Source organism: Nyctibius grandis, chromosome 1 (assembly GCF_013368605.1).
Source record: "Nyctibius grandis isolate bNycGra1 chromosome 1, bNycGra1.pri, whole genome shotgun sequence".
Classification (NCBI taxonomy): domain Eukaryota; kingdom Metazoa; phylum Chordata; class Aves; order Nyctibiiformes; family Nyctibiidae; genus Nyctibius; species Nyctibius grandis.
Window position 1 is genome coordinate 32069942 of NC_090658.1, and position 17851 is coordinate 32087792.

At 38.7% G+C, this 17851-nt stretch overlaps 1 protein-coding gene across 2 annotated transcripts in view; it reads left to right on the forward strand.

Annotated features, from left to right (window-relative positions):
- RBKS (ribokinase) overlaps positions 1-17851 on the forward strand; it is a 70032-nt gene that overhangs the window by 17428 nt on the left and 34753 nt on the right. For both annotated transcript variants that reach the window (XM_068416050.1, XM_068416060.1), the window contains 4 exons: positions 1188-1320; positions 8036-8099; positions 9525-9587; positions 16513-16677. In XM_068416050.1, the coding sequence (XP_068272151.1) occupies positions 1188-1320; positions 8036-8099; positions 9525-9587; positions 16513-16677 (425 nt within the window). The remainder of the gene's footprint in view (positions 1-1187; positions 1321-8035; positions 8100-9524; positions 9588-16512; positions 16678-17851) is intronic.

A 17851-nucleotide genomic window follows, 5' to 3' on the forward strand; every position in this document is an offset into this window, starting at 1 on the left:
GTAAAATAATGTTACAAATTGACAAACAAAGCTGAAGTTAATCTCTTCCCCATTTTGGCAGATTCCTCAGCATTTTTTCAGACTCCCCTTCCCCACTCTCCCTTTCTTTCCTGCAGACTTTTGGAAACCTGTCTGAGCTAACTGTCATTGACTGAACAGGTAGCTGGGACATCGTAGGAGGCCTTCCCTCCACACGTGTTGTGAACTTGTTTGTAGCTTAAGAGATAGAAGGAATTCCATGTTTAAACCTTGTGCCTGGAATGTATGGCTTGAGGAGGCAGAAATTTTGGTAATCTGAGTGTTGTAAACACAGATTTATCTATTTTAATAGACGTAGCAAAAGTAAGCTAGCCTTTTGCATTCAGAGAAATTCTTCCACATAGTCTTGGTGGTGTCTTTTCTTCCTTTCAGCTTTTGCTGGAGATAGCAAAGCATCTGGTAGGGTTAACAAAATTACAGTTTTGTTTTGTTTTTTCCAAAATGGAAATTAAACCAGAATACACTTCTGATGGGTCTCCACTTGTATTAGTGCATCTGGTTCTGGGCACCCATCCCCAGAAAGATGTAAATGTAATTGGAGCACGTTCAAGAAACAGCAAAATGCTGAGAAGTTGTAAAGCTTGATTTGTAAGAGAAAAACTTAAAAAGAAAAAAGTTAAATACGTACAGGGCGCCTGAGGGACAGCAGAGTGGAGGAAGGTTTTGGTAGCGATCTACAATTTTGAGGATTGTAAACGCCAACAAAGTGAAAAATTACTTAGTGTGGTTCAAGAAGGTGTAATTAGATGTAATGGAAATAAATGAACAATATGTAAACTTGAGCTGAATGTTACAGTAAAACAACATGAGCAGTGAGACCTATAGATTTAATATTTATCTGTATTGAGTTAGCACTGGGGAATCCCAGTCAGGGATCAAGTGTTGCTTTTCCTGTAGAATCGTGAAACATGAACAAAAGAAATGCAATCCCTCTCTTGAGTAATAAACGAGAAGCTTGACTGGGTGGCATATAAGGAATAAATTTAAACCGGTGGGATGTGGAGTGGAACCCTAAAAGGTCTTTCGAGTCTTTTTCAGTCTTGCTGGCTGTTAGACCATTTAGGATTATAAGAATGTAACTCTTATTTTGAAGATGCTTGTTATTTTCAGTCACTAATGTGTGTAAATATTGCTTTAAATTGGAATAGCCTTACTACGCGATTGCCGAGAGCTGGAGAAACTATCCTTGGACATAAGTTTTTCATCGGTTTTGGTGGGAAGGGAGCCAACCAGTGTGTCCAGTCTGCTCTACTTGGGGCCAAGACCTCACTGATCTGCAAGGTAAGCACTGACTTGCTCTTGGATTACAGCTGAACTAAATGTTCATGCAAATTCCAGTAAACCTTTAGATGACTTACAGAAAAGTTTTTGGTTTTGTTTTTTTTTTTTTTAATCCCTCTCTAATTCCCTTTTCCTTGTTTCAGCTATAAATTTTAGCATGGAGGAGGCTGTTTTAAGAATACTGCCAGAACCAAAGACTAGTTGGCTAGAGATCTGGCAGAAATTGCATATAAAGAAGGATTGCAAAACTTAGATTGATGTACCATGGAAAAGAGAATCGGAGAGAACTTGAGATGTTCAAAATTCAAGTAATCTTTATTAGCCCCTCGTCTTTATGTTCCCCACTGTTACAACAATCAGGGCTTCACTGATAACATTCAGGTGCTAGGCACTACAGTCAATCTGAAATTTACTTTGTAGGTGATTAAAAATCAGACACTGACGAGCCAGTAACAAATTTGAGAAGGAACGTAAAATTTTGTGCTTCAAGGGTTAAATCATTATCTCATTACTTGAGATTAGGATGAGATGTTCACATCCAAATTCTAGTACCCTTGCACGCTATGGGATTTTTTTGCCCACTTTTCTGAAACGTCTGATATACAGCAGTTCTGAAGACTGGCTCACAGACCATCGGGCTGATTCAGCTTGGCAGATGCTATATTCTTACAGTGCTTTTCTTTGATTTTTGTCATTAAACATTATAAGTTTTGAGTGTTCATTACTAAAGTTAAGATCAAATTTTCTCTCTCTATAGCCTTATTGTCTATCTTGTGCTAACTGTAGATGAAACTTCGAATTGACTAGACATACTTTGTTGTTGCCATAGCTGGGGAGGATGCTAAATTTGTTGGATCATTGTCTGTCAGGGATTTTTTGAGAAGTACTGGAAACATCTCAAGGAAGCCTTTCTCACTGGATTTCCAATCCAATATTTAGGCTAAAGAATGGCAGCTATAAATCTAAATTACACCTGCAAACATTTCTGGGGGTCATTATCACTAGTTGTTCTACAGTGTGGGTTTTTTTCATATTGGCAATGTTTGTGCTCTGTAATATTGTGTATATTTGATCGTCTTTGCATTCAAGAACGATCAGATTTAAGTACAAGACGAACTGGCAGTGAATTCCGTGCTAACATTTCCTGCTAAATGTTAAAGCATTTTTTTCCACTGGAAGTGTGAATTTTGTTTTATTTTTTAATAGTCTAGCCTTTGCTCAGTGCATACATGTTTCTGGAAACATTTGCATTCCTAATAAAATTTAGCAGTTACTATAATTTCTAATTACTTTCCAAATCATATTTATGTTATTTCAGTAGAACCTAGTCATCTTTCTTTCTTTCTGATGTGTATTTATTGGAGAAAAGAAACCGCAGAGAATGACTCTTAATATCTATAAATGTTAGCATTTTGTATTTTTTTTAATTTTAAAAGTTAATGTTTACTTTTAAAATTAAAAATGCGTTTTATAGCCTCACAAAACAGTCTCATCTCATAGCAGTACAGTCTTATAACTACATAGGTCAATGGGATGTAGTATAAAGTTTCTTGCTGAATAAACTAAGAAGAATCAGGCAATAATGAGCCATTACAATTCAATTATTTTTACTTTAACGAGTCATCTTAAGTATTCAGTGGTTCTTAAAGCCAGATTGCCCCTCACACACACACTCTGTGCTCAGTAGCATGCTTATGTTTTGGTCAAAATTCATAGAATCATAGAATCTTTTTGGTTGGAAAGGACCTTTAAGATCATCGTGTCCAACCATTAACCTAACACTATCACATCAACCACTAAACCTTATCCCTAAGCACCACATCTACTCCCAACATTTTTTATCCAGTACAGGTGCAACAATTGCTTCTACGATCTGAAGTTCAGGGAATGGAATCACTGTTAATACTAGAGGGACATTCTGATGGAGTGTGGCATCCTTTTAGAAGGACTTTAATTTAGACAGAGGGTGACCTCAACAAGAGTAGAGGTAGACATCTCAGATCAAGTGACAAGGCATTCTTCATACCTCAGAGCTTTAAACACAAAAGAGAGCCAGTGACTATCTGGTGAGGGTTTGAGAGAGGGAATTTTAGAATGACTTACAGTTATGACTAGAGATGCCACAGAATGCCGTGGATTTTAATGTAAAATCCAAGTACTGAGTTTGAGTAGTGGAAATGCAAACAGTGTTCTACTTTCTGCCTGGATGTCTCTGAAAGTGGCTGCTGTTATGCTGGGTTATCAATATGTATTGCAGTATTGTCTTAAACTCACGTCCTCAATTTGCTCAGTAGAGTAAAACAACGTATTGATGGAATAGTTGCCACTTCAAAAGACAAGAAAGACAATTGTTGAGAGAACTGTAAAGGATTACTGTCAAGGAACTAAAGGATCTAAGCAAATAAATTAATTGCTTGTGTTCATACAAGAACCCTGCTGCAGTACTGAAAGATGCACAATGGGCTTGAGAGATTCCGAACTCCCCAAACTATTATCTTTTTCTTTTTCTTTTTTTTTTTTTTTTTGTAGTGGCCATTACCAAAAAAATCTGTTAAATATCCTAGATTAAGATGGTGGAGGGATGTTGGTCTGAAAGACATTGTATGTGCTGAAAAAGCTCCTGTTTTACTTCTGGCAAACAATTTGTAATGATCCTCACTGGACATTGATTTCACTAGCCTGATATAGCATATACTAAATTCTACTTAAGCCCCAGCTGCATTTGCTTCCTACTTGGAAAGAGGAAGTGCTGTATTACCATGCTATGTAGTCTTCTCTCTTTAGATGATCTGTAAGCCAAATTTAAGTTAAAGTGCTGCAGGCCTGAATCCTCACTTCATTGTAAGAACATAGCTGTATCTCAGATGCAGCCCAGAATATGATAGATAACTTCAATTGTTTTTTCCTTTTGTGTTACTGTCTTATACTTGTCTTTAGTACCTGTTTAATTCCCTAATGAAGAAAAAGAGTAAACACTCTCAAAAAAAAAAAGGCAAATAGAATAGATTAAACAAACAATTGTCAAGAGGTACATGTTTTTGTTGTAATTAATTTTCAGGTACAGATGAGTTTGATTCACTAAGCTGCTAGAATTTTAGCTGCTATGATGCCAGCCAGCTCCCCTAGCTCCATGTGGAAAACATGATAGTAAGCAGGGAAAACCCAGGCTGAAAAAAACTGATGTAATTCCACTCATTCTAATATGCAAACTGTGTGATCATAATGCTTGTACAAACAGCTATTGTTAAGAACTCAAGAAAGAAGGAATGCTATTTCAGCACATACATACAATGTTCTGTGGTCAGCAGACTAAGACATTTATTTTTCTGTTTACCCAACAGTCCATCTAGCAGGGTCTGTGCAAAACCAGAAAATATTTAAACCAATGTTATATAATTTGACATGGTCAGTAAATATGCCTTTAATCTAAAAGGAGTCTGATGCCCAATACTCTGTCTTCCTTGAGGGTAAAGCCTGAATGGAAAGATAAGCCCTTCAAAAGCACTAGGATTAACTGGGTTGAATGCTGATGAACTAACATGGAAAAAAGTTTCCAGAGGAAAAGGACCTCCGTGGAGACCCCTCCAAGGGCTTCCCTGCAGCACTGAGATGTCTCGCTGTGAGCAAAAGTACCACGGCTGATCTCAGTTGTTATGACAGTTGAACAATAAGGGATGCCTGTCTGTCAGTTATGTAGGACCCAGAGCTGAAGGAAGGAAGTTTCAGCTGAGCTTTTGGAAAATGGTTATGAAATATTTCATTGCTGAAATAACTGAGCAAATCCTGAGATTTGTTGTAGAAGCTTTGTAACAGCGAGGGAGGGAGAAGGTGATACCATCAGGCAGAACACATTCCAGTAGTACAACTGTTAGGCTGCAGAGGTGAGCACAACTCAGGTTTAAATTGCAGATGGCTGCAGTCATCCAGCCTAAAGCACTCGGACGATGCCGCTTCTGACAACCCGCCCTGTCTGGCAAACTGGGAGTAGTCAGAGATACAGAAATATTCTAATATGCAAACAATGAATAACACAGTGACCAAAGTAAATGTTGTTGGTTTGGGTTTTTTTTTCCATGTACTAGAGGAATGTTCCATCTGGTTAGACTGTTTTGACCTAAATTGCTGCCCTCCTTTGGTAAAAGACTTGGATGATCCCTAATAATGCTTCAGAAAAATCCCTTATAGAGGTTGTAGGAAATGAAAGTATGTTTCAAAACATGGTTGTGCAATCGAATGTGTAGGGGAAAGGATCATCTATCCATGACACTAAATTTTAGAATTCTAAATCGCAGAATTCTGATTGTTGTGATCACTAGCTAATATTCCGGCCTTCTCTGAGCTTTCTAAAGGACTGAGCTCATAAATAGAGAAATTTCTAACAGCAGGCAGTAGAGGCAGCTGCTTTGTGCTTCCAGTAACTCAAATACACCATTAGCTACTTAGTGCTGTTTTATGAGAAGATGGATCATTAGTTAGGGCTCCTCGTGTAATTCCTTCATTGTCTAGACCGTGACCAGGATCTTGATTTGGCTTCTAATCTGAAAGATTTTTTTTTCTCTTGCATAAATACTTCCTGTAGCATTGGTGAGTCTTTGATATTGCTCAGATACACAACTTTTGGAAGTGGGAGCACATACTATGCATGCTGAAGACATAGGCTAAAAGTGGTGAATTAAAAACTATGTCGGCTTTATAGAAGTAATTTAAATGCTATTTTGACATTAAGGAAGTTATACCATTTTTTTTTCTCCGTATACTTCATCTCCTTTGCTCAGCTTGTGTGGTGTAACAAAAGCAATGTTTATTAGTCTGAATAAACAGCAAGCAGAATTCTGTTCAGCTAAAAGGATTAGTGGAGCTGAAATTACAAGCTCTTTAACTTGCTGTTAGAAAAACAATAGAGCATACCTTGACTCCCTAACTCAAGTTGGTCTGCTGTTGCTGCATAAAACAAACAAAAAATGTTGAATTTGTAAACAGTACATTTAGTACTGAGAATTATAGTAACCAGCAATGCCATGTTTATGGTCACTTTTTAGATCATAACCACAGTTTGATATTTTTCCACCGAGGAAACCTGAGGTAGAAAATTCAAAAAACAAACTGCAATTAAGAAGGACACCAGAGTTGCTGTAAATGCTTTCCATTTGAATCTGAATCTACCCGCTTAGTAGATGAGGGCAGGGCTGTGGATGTAGTCTATCTAGACTTCAGTAAGGCATTCGACACTGTCTCCCACAGCATCCTCCTAGACAAACTGGCTGCTCGGGGCTTGGATGTATGGACTCTTCAATGGGTTAAAAACTGGCTGGATGGCCAAGCCCAGAGAGTGGTGGTGAATGGGGCAAAGTCCAACTGGCGGCCGGTCACTAGCGGTGTTCCCCAGGGCTCAGTTCTGGGGCCGGTGCTGTTCAATATCTTTATAGATGATCTAGACGTAGGGATTGAGTACACCCTCAGCAAATTTGCAGATGACACCAAGCTGGGTGGGAGTGTCAATCTGCTGGAGGGTAGGAAGGCCCTACAGAGGGATCTGGACAGGTTAGATAGATGGGCCGAGACCAACAGCATGAGGTTCAACAAGAACAAGTGCCGGGTCTTACACTTGGGCCACAACAACCCTATGCAGCGCTACAGACTGGGGGAAGAGTGGTTAGAAAGCGGCCCGGTGGAAAGAGACCTGGGGGTGCTGATCGCCAGCCGGCTAAACATGAGCCAGCAGTGTGCCCAGGTGGCCAAGAAGGCCAATGGCATCCTGGCCTCTATTAGGAATAGTGTAGCCAGCCGGTCTAGGGAAGTGATCGTCCCTCTGTACTCGGCACTGGTGAGGCCGCATCTTGAGTACTGTGTTCAGTTCTGGGCCCCGCACTTCAAGAAAGATGTTGAGGTGTTGGAGCGAGTCCAGAGGAGGGCGACCAAGCTGGTGAAGGGTCTGGAGGGTCTGACCTACGAGGAACGGCTGAGGGAGCTGGGGTTGTTTAGCCTGGAGAAGAGGAGGCTCCGAGGTGACCTTATTGCAGTCTACAACTACCTGAAGGGAGGTTGTAGTGAAGTGGGAGTTGGCCTCTTCTCCCGGGCAACTAGCGATAGGACAAGAGGACACAGCCTCAAGCTTCGCCAGGGGAGGTTCAGGTTGGACATTAGGAAGAATTTCTTTTCAGAAAGGGTTATTAGACATTGGAATGGGCTGCCCAGGGAGGTGGTGGAGTCACCATCTCTGGATGTGTTTAAGAAAAGACTGGACATGGCACTTAGTGCCATGGTGTAGTTGACAGGGTGGTGTCAGGGCAACGGTTGGACTCGATGATCTCAGAGGTCTCTTCCAACCTGGTTGATTCTGTGATTCTGTGAATAATGATCCAGGAGTACAAGATACAGTACACTTCCAGATCTTACAGTCCCCAGAAAGCTTCAGTGTGAAGGGAACACAGTGATTGTAAGAGAATGAAACTTGAATATAGCAACATGGGTGTAGGGGGAGTTTTGTAATAGAGGAGGAGAAAACTGCAGAACACTATTCCTTTTGTTTATTAATACTATTAATACATTTTTACTATTATTTATTAGTTTATTGTTTGTTTATTAATAAGGCAAAGTGCTGCAAAACAGAAAGTGTTGTATTCAAATTACACTAGAGCATGCTGTCGTCTAAAGAAGACCTATCGATCCTCTCACCTTTCTTTAGAGAAAAACTATCCTTTTGTCTTTTGTATAGGTTGGGAAGGATTCCTTTGGCAATGATTATGTTGAAAATTTGAAGAAGAATGGTATTTCTACAGGTAAAATTTTACTTTAAAGAAACATTTTGTATTATTTTAAGCTTTAAAAATTGGTAGTGAAAGGTTTCTTATTTTATCGCCTTACTGGATATGTTTTAGCACTCAGAACTATGAATAATTGCTTTGACACAACTGGCAGGAATGAATGAATATGGGTGAGAATATGGGGACTTCTGAAATCAGCTGTACCACTAAAAATAAAATGTAATGTTATTACCTCTAAATCTTAGATGATGACATCAGTGCAAGCCACCTGAAGATAACTTGCTGTTATGCTATACATTATTATGCTGCTGTTGAGCTACCAGTACTGCTCAGGCCATTTAGACCTTTACTGATGTGTTACTCCCTCTCCCACATGTGAACTGGGCAGCTTGCTGCTCATGCTGCTTATTTTCTGCAGGAAGAGCATTGAGAGCACAGAAAACACAAGTTCTCTAGTTTCAATTCCAGTGTGTAGACCTAGCTCATGGTGAAAAGAAGCTATAATTGCAAGGAAAGTACTGCTCTGACCCTTGTAACTCTGAGCTAGATAAGGGTACCTCCAGGGCGAGTACCTGCAATACTTTAGCAAAACTGAATGAGCGATGTTACATGTTCGAATTTGAGCAAATTTTTAAATTGGCCACAAAAGGCACATCTTGAGAGAGAAGCCGACTGTTGTCCTTCATCACGTCCATGTTCTAAAATGTTAGAACATCAGAGCTTCTTAAACAAAAGGTCACCAGAATTTGTCTCAATAGAATAGTAGGTTTTTCTCAAATACAGTTCTTGGGAAAAAGAAAACCTCAAATTTTTTGCCAGTTTTCTACCTAGAAAAACCCCACCTGTCATAGAAAGTTTCAGACCATTGGTTAATATTTGACAAATTTGCTGACAGCTGAAAACAGGTTCTTATAGTAATAAATATGGAACAATCTTTGTAATAGACAGTGCTGCTACTTGCACTTCTAGTTAGTTTATCTGAATAATCCGAAGAGGAAACATATAGCCTCACCACTGCCTTCATAGCACATGTTCATATTACTGCTGAAATGCAAATCTACACAGAATTAAATGCTGTGTTGTTTTAATATTTTCATTTTCTCCAGCCTTGACTCTGTTGTTTCATTGGATAAAAGAAATACTTCCATGCAGGAGTAGAGTGCCTGAGAAGGCTGTATAAATAACATGCTTTCTCTAAAGCAGAGATGTAGCCAAATTAAAGAATGTTGGACTCACATTTCTGTTTTGTGGATGTAAATTAACACTTTTTGTTGTTGTTAGCTTCTCTGGCATTGTTGCGCATGAAAGAGTAATTAGCATTTTTAAATTGCTGGAGGTTATGGGTTCATTTTAGATTTAATTCAATTAAACTGCATCACATGCTATTGGTTGAAAGTAATGTATTGAACTAATGCATGCTGTAACTTTTCCCTTTCTCAGCATTTGTAGGTCAGACTACAGATGCTGCTACTGGAACTGCTTCAATAATTGTCAACAGTGAAGGTATATATTTCTACTCTGAATTGTCCGCTTTGCTCTGCCTCTACAACCGTAAAAGAAACGTTTGCATTGTTACTGTTAATTGTGGAATTATTTTTTCTACACCTTTCATTTTTTTCATGATCTTATTTTCACTTCATGGCACTTCCTTTTATTATAGGCAGTGTTATAGGATGAGATGCCTAAAAGCAGCAGAATCAGACGCTTAGATTAGCAGTGTGATAGCCGTAATTCAATCAGCCAGATGATCTGTCTAGTTTTACATTGGCCAGCACATACAGTGTAGCAGAAGGTTAAACCTCTCCTTTTCCACCACAACTTACGTAGCGTTTTTACTGTGAGGAAAGGGTTTGCCTCCTCAGCACACTAAGTGAGTCATTATGCCCTGGATCAGGAAAAGGAATTATCCTTGGTAAAAGTAGAAATATTTATGTTGATCTTGTAATATTACCACAATTCTTGATCCCAAGTTGCATCTGCAGTGATGAATACACAGTGAAATGGCATATTTGTTTTTTCTGTGTTAATTTTCCTTAGCCTGTGCCTTTGCTCTCATATTGCAGGAGAAGAAGAAAATAAGGTTTGGCTTGTTTTCATATTCTTCTTTAAGATTGCTAAATTATCCTCTGAAAACTTTCTGTTCATCTTTCCCTCAAGCAAGTTGTGCTGTTGAGAACTCTTAGGAGAAGTACGTGTGTCTGAATCAAAATTAGAGCTCAGGACTGATAATGTTTATGCAAACATAACAAATTAAATGTGATTGGACTAGTTCACTTTTGGTGCTATAAGAGCCTTCACTGGAACAATTACCTTAGCTGACACATCAACTTAACAAGCTCCTATGTAAGCTGATGGTAGTACACTGGGCTACAGCTCAAAATGGGAAAGGAAACATGACTGTTCACTCCAGGAGCAAACCTGGGAAGGAACTGTGACTAAAGGCAAGTCTCCACAGGAACATTCAGAAAAATTAAGCAAGTTAGCTGGAGATGTGAGTTTAATTTTCCCTGAGTAAGATTAATCAAAACCTTGCATGACAGCTCTAATTCCAAAATAAGGTAGCTCTAATACATTGAATAAACTGGATACCTGCCTCTTACTTCCACCTCCTTCTCTTGGTTTGGGTCAGCAGGTAAATTACCACAGCTACTCTTAAGAACTTTTCTCTTATGCCACATATAGTCACTACTCTGGCCATTGTAAATGGGAGAGACAGTGAGAATCTGGTAGCGCACTCCCAGGCCTCACTGTTTTGTACATGTAACCATGTTTTGCACTAGGTTTGCTGTCCAGAATAGTTGAAGAAGCAGCAGTCTTGTTACCTCCCAATTCATATGCATGGCCAACTAAGATAAACGTGGTCTAAGCTTGAATGAACACCTGTTAAAATTATAACACCATGAATTTTTCTGAAGGATTTTTTTCTGAGGAACAAAACCATCTTGTGGATCTAAAACCTTTATAAGCCCAGGAAAGGCAAACTGATTGTTCAGTGCCATGAGGTTCACAGTGGGCTATCTATCTTACATGTTAGTGTCAGTGTGAAGGGTCTCTGATAGTCGTGATTCACATAGTGAGATTAATAATGCGTAATGTCATGCAGTTTGGTTCTTTCAGAAACTAAAAAATTGGAAATTAGGTTACCACTGGCCTCAGATTTTATTTAAAATCTAGTAGAAGAGCAAACCTGGTCAGAAGTATGCTATAAAGCAAACAGATGCACAGAATTGGTAATAGTTCTGGTTGTTACTTCTCTCTAAAACCATCTGGCACCTGAATCAAGTAAATTGCAATAAAATAGCAGTACTTATGTGCTTTGCTGTTGCAAGAGACACTGTTTTTTTTTTCCTGTAGAAACCTGGCTGATTGGACCTAAACAGGTTTTACAGCACTTTCCAAAGGGCTTGTCTATACATGCATGTTTTACCACAGTAGTTGTGCTGGCATAGCTGAAACACCACAGCATTCAGTGCACTGATGTAAAGCAGTTTCTGCTAGTTCAAAGTATACCTAAAAGGGAAGATTTGAAGTTAGGAGTGGTGATGGTGTTTTGTGTTAAGACAACAAGGGACAGATAAAAAGCATAGGTATCATCTCTTTAAATCGCCAAGTTTTAATTGCTGTATTTTCACACACCTAACCTTCACTTCATCTTACCAACTCTTTACAAGTACCAGTACTTGGGAAAAATACCAACTCCAGTCAACTGAGTGAAATCACAGGCAGAAGTAGGAGAGAGACTCAAGTAGAGGCAGCAGACTATGATGGATGAGTGAAAGCAGAGAAAAAGAAAGCTGCAGAGAGCAGAGTCAGAGTAGGCTCTGAAGTAAATTTTCCCTGGTGTTATTTGTGTCTGTCTAGCTGGTGCTGCTGAATTTCTGGGAAGATTTTTACCGATTACTGAATTGCACAGCTATAACTGACCCATTATTGTAATTGGCAAAGTACTAAAAATTTGAAAATTATCAGGCACATTTGATCCCAGGTAACAAGCAATAGGACAAGACGAAATGGCCTCAACTTGTGCCAGGGGAGGTTTATATTGGATATCAGGAAAAATTTCTTCACAGAAAGAGTTATCAAGCATTGGAACAGGCTGCCCAGGGAAATGGTGGAATCACCATCCCTGGAGGTATTTAAAAGATGAGTAGATGCGGTGCTTAGGGACATTTAGTGGTGGACTTGGCAGTGTTAGGTTAACAGTTGGACTTGATGATCTTAAGGTCCTTTCCAAGCAAAACAATTCTATGATTCTATAATATTCTCAAAGTTGCATTATATTCTGGGACAATACAGTATAGTTTCAGTAAAAGAGTTTAAATCCCTGCTTTAATGCAAAATGGTGGAGAGATGTTTAACAAGTTTATAGTGCTGCACTGGAAAACGTGCAGCCCAGAGACACTGCAAAGGTTCCCTCTGGGCCGGTCTAAGAAATCTGTGCAGAAATCGTTTTCTGGAACCTCATGTTCCTTTCAGTTGTTCTCGTTTATACAACCGCCTCTTCAGATAGGTTTTGACTAAACAGAAGCTTCAGTTTACCAGGACCCTGTACACTTCGAATCCATACTTTCTCTCTTAAGGAGAAAAGCTGGTACATCCAGCTGCTTTTCTTAACACGTTTTCTTTGAGGTGCATCGCACCACTTTGAACCCCAGTTTTTGTTTCCCCTTTCAGCCTGCCTTCTTTCCACTAGCTCTGTCACTTGGCACACCTTCTGCTAACAGTGTGCTGTTGAGTGGTAAGAACTCCATAAGGTGATGATGTGTGTTGTACTTTTACATACATACACACATAGGGAGGAAAAAAACCTCCTTATGGATAATTGTTTACATGGTTATCTGTGAAGTTTATTGCCGCTTTATCTATATCTGGTACTGACTGTTGATGGCACCATTAAGCTGGCTTGACAGGACCAGTAGTTTGAACCAGTCTGACAACTTCCATGGCCATAGCGAAAATTCAGTGGAGGGACAACAGAGGTTGGCAGGTCATGATTAAAGTGCTCCTGATTATTGCAAGTTGGGACTTAAAGCTCACCTACACAGAACGCTGTGAGATAACCCTCACTTGAGATAAGCATTATGCTGACTTTACGATAAAGTTATTAATCATTCATGAACAGTGAATAGGCGTTATTTTGTAAGTGAGTGTACCTTCAACACCAAAGCACTACTAGTATAAAAACATTCAAAAATATATATTTAGATAAGGCTAAATAAACAAGGCAAACTTAGAGCACATATGCCAGCTTGTTTGAATTATACTTTTCAAAGAGAAAATCTTTGTTTTGAACCTTCAGGATTATGAAGAAATGTCACCTGAATTTTTATAGAATTTCTGTGTATTGACATTCATCATGAATGTTTGTTTTGTGTACAGGACTATTCAAGGCTTCTACCAAGTAACTGCATAGAAATTATAATACCATGACACACCCAAAACTTGCCCTCATATTCATGAACTGTGTGATTTGGCAGCAAATGTTTTTCTTGTAACATTCTTTTCTGGTCACAAACATCATCTTTTTTCCCTATGAATTATTATGCAGAAGCTTTGCAGCTGTTGTTATAATTGCATCGTTTGAGATTTTGGTGAGTTCTAAGCACTACTGATGGCTTTTAGACTCATCATCCCGTTTTAAAAAGTGATGGTTGTTGCACTGTGGTGTTTACTGGTTTGCCTTTGATTTTTCCACTGGCACTTCTCATCTGGTAGCATCTATAAAATGACACCTGTAAAAAAAAACTAGCTTGAGTTACCTATCTTTCTAAGAAGTGACAGTAGCAGATTTAGAAGCCCAAGTGAGGACAGTATTTACATATGCAGCATTCACGCTGTTTTAAGTATTGATTCACCCAGTCCCCATCTGGTGTAAGCTTGCACAAGCTTATCAGCTTCATTTAGCTGTTCTAGCTTATAGCAACTGTGAATGTGGCCCTTAATATTTTAGCTGATGTCTGCAAAACTTAAAATTATATGTGCTCCCATCAAAACTGAGAATTTTTAGTCTAAGTAAAGATATGTTAGAATTAACTGTAATGCAGTAAGTATATTTTTCTCATTCTTAGTGTTGGTAACATTTTCTCTCACTTTAGGTGTTTCAAAGTTAGGTGTACGGCTTAAGGCTTCACCTAGAGTTAACAGAGAGACATAGGCATTTCCAGACAACAGTTTATCTCCTCCTCAAACAGATATCTAAGATATGTAAGATTAAAAAAACTCTGAAAATACTTGTCTCTCCTCCTTGTTGAAGGAACCTAGAAAACTACTCTTTAGAAATTAATTTTCTTAGAATATTCTAGAATGTAGGATTTTTTTGAAAACTTTAAAAATTAGTTAATGTTGGACAAGATGAATCCCACCCCTCTTTGCCATCTGTCTTTAACTCTGTTGTCCCTGGTGCTGATTTCCCATCTGATTTCCCTGGCAAGAAATAATTGCTTTTAACAAAATGGTTGCTGGTAGTACAAAATTCTGGTATTAATTGTGAGTGCGTGGATCCAGATTCTGCTTTCATGCACGCTGGTGTAAGTTTGTGATGACTGCTGTCATTCACAGTTAGTGTGGTATATGTAGCTAAGAACAGAATGTGGCTTTTTCCCTCCAGCTTGGGTTAAGCCTGTCCGGACTGTTACACCGCAGTAGGTACTGCATTTCCCTGGCAGGTTTGAAAGCAGACTTCAAGTCTCTGACCTGTTGTAGTTAGAAAAATTTCTGACTATGATCCAGTGCAGCATGGTCTACCTTGAATTTGCACATATGGGTTTTCGCAAACAGCCTTCATTATTGCCTTGGGCCATTAGCTCTAAAGTCTAATAATAATATACATGTCAGCACAGCTAAATAGTTCAGCAAGATAATGCAGCAAGACATGTGGATAGTGTCTGAGATTCTAGGTACCACAGAGACCAGGCAGAAATGAAATATATTTTTGTTCTGCTGATTCCCTGCCTTTCACTGTTTGCACTGCTGCACTCTATAAGTTTTCAAAATATATGCTTGGCAAAATAGGTGCAATTTGCCTTTGAATGTTTCCTCAACAGGATTCAGGTATCTTTGACAGCATGTACTTGTTGCAGAAGGTTTTTTCTTTTTTTTTTTTTTATCCAAGATGCCCATCATTGTCTGTTGAAAAGCAGGGCGTTGGCTTTAAATGCTGAGGTTTTGCTTTTCATATGCAGCTGTTCTGTACCAAACCATTGACAACAGAATTGCTTTGGAAAGCTTGGGCCCCTCCCTCTGAGATCACTGTATTATTCTTTCCATTGTCCTGCTTTCTTTTCAGAACATATTTACGGAGACAAGCTTTGCACGTTTCTTATTCAAAGGGCTTTGAAGTCACATTCAACAAAAATAATGTGTTTAAAAACATAAATATTTATTTACAGAGTAATTCAGTTCATTACAGAATTGGTAGCCTTTAATGATTGGCAGTCCTTAAAGGAATCTTCAGCGGGGGCGGGCTGAGCCTGTAAATCAAGGAACAACTGACTTATTGAATTTAATACCTGAGTGATTAATAATAAATTTTAATTTGAAGGCACCCATGCCTGAAGGTCTCTAGGTATTGTAACAGAAATTAAAAAAAAAGAAAGAATGAAAGAAAGAAACTGCAATAAAAGAAGGCAATTTGCATGTCTGAAGAAAAACAAGAATATTTAGAACCTACGTAAATGAACCTCCTCACCTAACTGTAAAACAAACTACGAGAATGAAAAGGATCTTAGATGTGCTTTGAGATACTGCTGTGCTTCTGGATGTATAGCTTTGCTTAGACCATTCTACTGGCCAGCTTTAAGTGCAGAAGAATCTGTCACCCACCTTAACTCACTTCTGATAAAGCTTTCCTTAGACACAGGCATTACCTTTCTGGGTTTTGGTGGCCAGCTGATTCTGGTTTTCATGATGCTTAGGGGCTCTAACTTGAAGTGTTGCAGGTAAATGGAGCAAGCCTGCTTCTCTGAAATCTGAAGAACATGCATAATTTTCATAGCTGTGTGAAATACTCTCTGTTTCCAGCTGATGAGAAAATTTTTAGGGCATTTTTGGCATATGAAGTCAGTAATCACGTTAATGCTTTTCTCTTCCAAGTGCTACTGGAATATTTTAGGAAAATGCAAATATCAATCTCCGTGTATGTCCCCCAAACACCAAAATAAGACTGGGAAAGCCCATACATGTCTTTTCCCAAAGAAATATATACTGCATTTGTTGTGCAGTGTAGCATTCATTAGTCCATCAATCTTTTTTGATTATCTTCTGAAATCTTCGGATATTTGAAAATGTCAGCAATGTGTACATTTTTAGTGGGGTTTTTTTGGAAAGCAAATTGAAATACTCATCTGAAATGTATTGTAGAAAAGCAAGGAATTGTTTTACATACTTTGTTGCAAAAGTTAATGTAAAAACCACAATATCTTCTCTTTAGGACAGAATGTTATTGTCATAGTCCCAGGAGCCAACCTGCTTTTAAACTTTGAAGACCTGAAGAGGGCTTCTGATATCATCTGTAAAGCCAAAGTGGTTGTTTGCCAGCTAGAAATAACCCCTGCTGTTTCTCTTGAAGCTCTGAAAATGGCACGTGCCAGTGGAGGTAATTTAACATAAGCCATTCTGTTTCCCTCATTTGTGTTGCATGAAAAATATTCTTTATCTTACTTTCTAAATAAAGATCCTGTGGTCTATTCTGGTTTCTGTCATACTAGTTTTATTTAGAAATGAAACAATAGCCAACAAATTCATGCTACGCTAATGAAAACTGAATTCAGTTTTAAAATTTTGCAGTGTTTACCTTGAATGGCAAACCAGCCCATACCCTTATAATCTCCCCGTATATGTCTGGTGCTGCCTTTCCTCCTATTTTCATGCTGTGACTAAATACAGTACAATGTTGTTAGGTCAGGAACTATGGACCTGACTCTGGTATTATTCCAGAGCAGAACAAGCGTAATGAATGCAAGTCAGTAAAGTTCCACACACAAGAAAGTGAATGAAATTACCTCAAAAACAGACTTATGCCCTTGTTCTCCCAGCATAGCAGTAGGTATGACTGTGGTTTTCTATATAGAAGTTAACATCCTTAAAGTAAAAAAAAATGCTTTTTCTTCTTAACAAAATTCTTAGAGTGTGACTTGGCCTGCTGCCATTGAATAAACAGAGTCATGGTCTGTGAAATTATTAGTAAATTGTTACTGTGCTGTACTTCATGTAGGCCATTGTTCCTTCAGTGTAGCATGTACTTTTTTTTTTTTTGCTTGAACAGGATGGGGTTTCACTACCAACACGATGTTTTTGTTGTCTAAGTGCCTGTAATGCTTTCAGTTACTCAAGCACAATTACCACTGTATTTGAACACTAAGTAAATAATTATGCAATTGAGGCATCTATATGAGGTTAAAAATATGTTCTCATCTATCTGGAAGATAAGACAGGGAGGGAACAGCTCATAGTATGGTCAATCACACAGCAGGTCAGGGATAGAACTGGGATCAGAACTAACTGGTTCCTTGCAGCTGGGCCCAGGCTTGCTCCAGTAGATCACAGCACGTTTTTGACTTTTCAGTCCTCCTTCGGCACCGAGGTCTGTTGTGCATCTGTTGTGATCACTAGTGTTTACGCGCTAGTGAAGAAATAAGAAGTAGCAGAACTTCAGGCATCACGTTCATGTATTTTGTGCTGATTTAAGCAGTTAAGTTAGATGCGAGGCTAGGAGAGAGTGGCTCTGAAACTGTGGTGGTAATAGTCATAAACTCTGTAAACAGAACTGT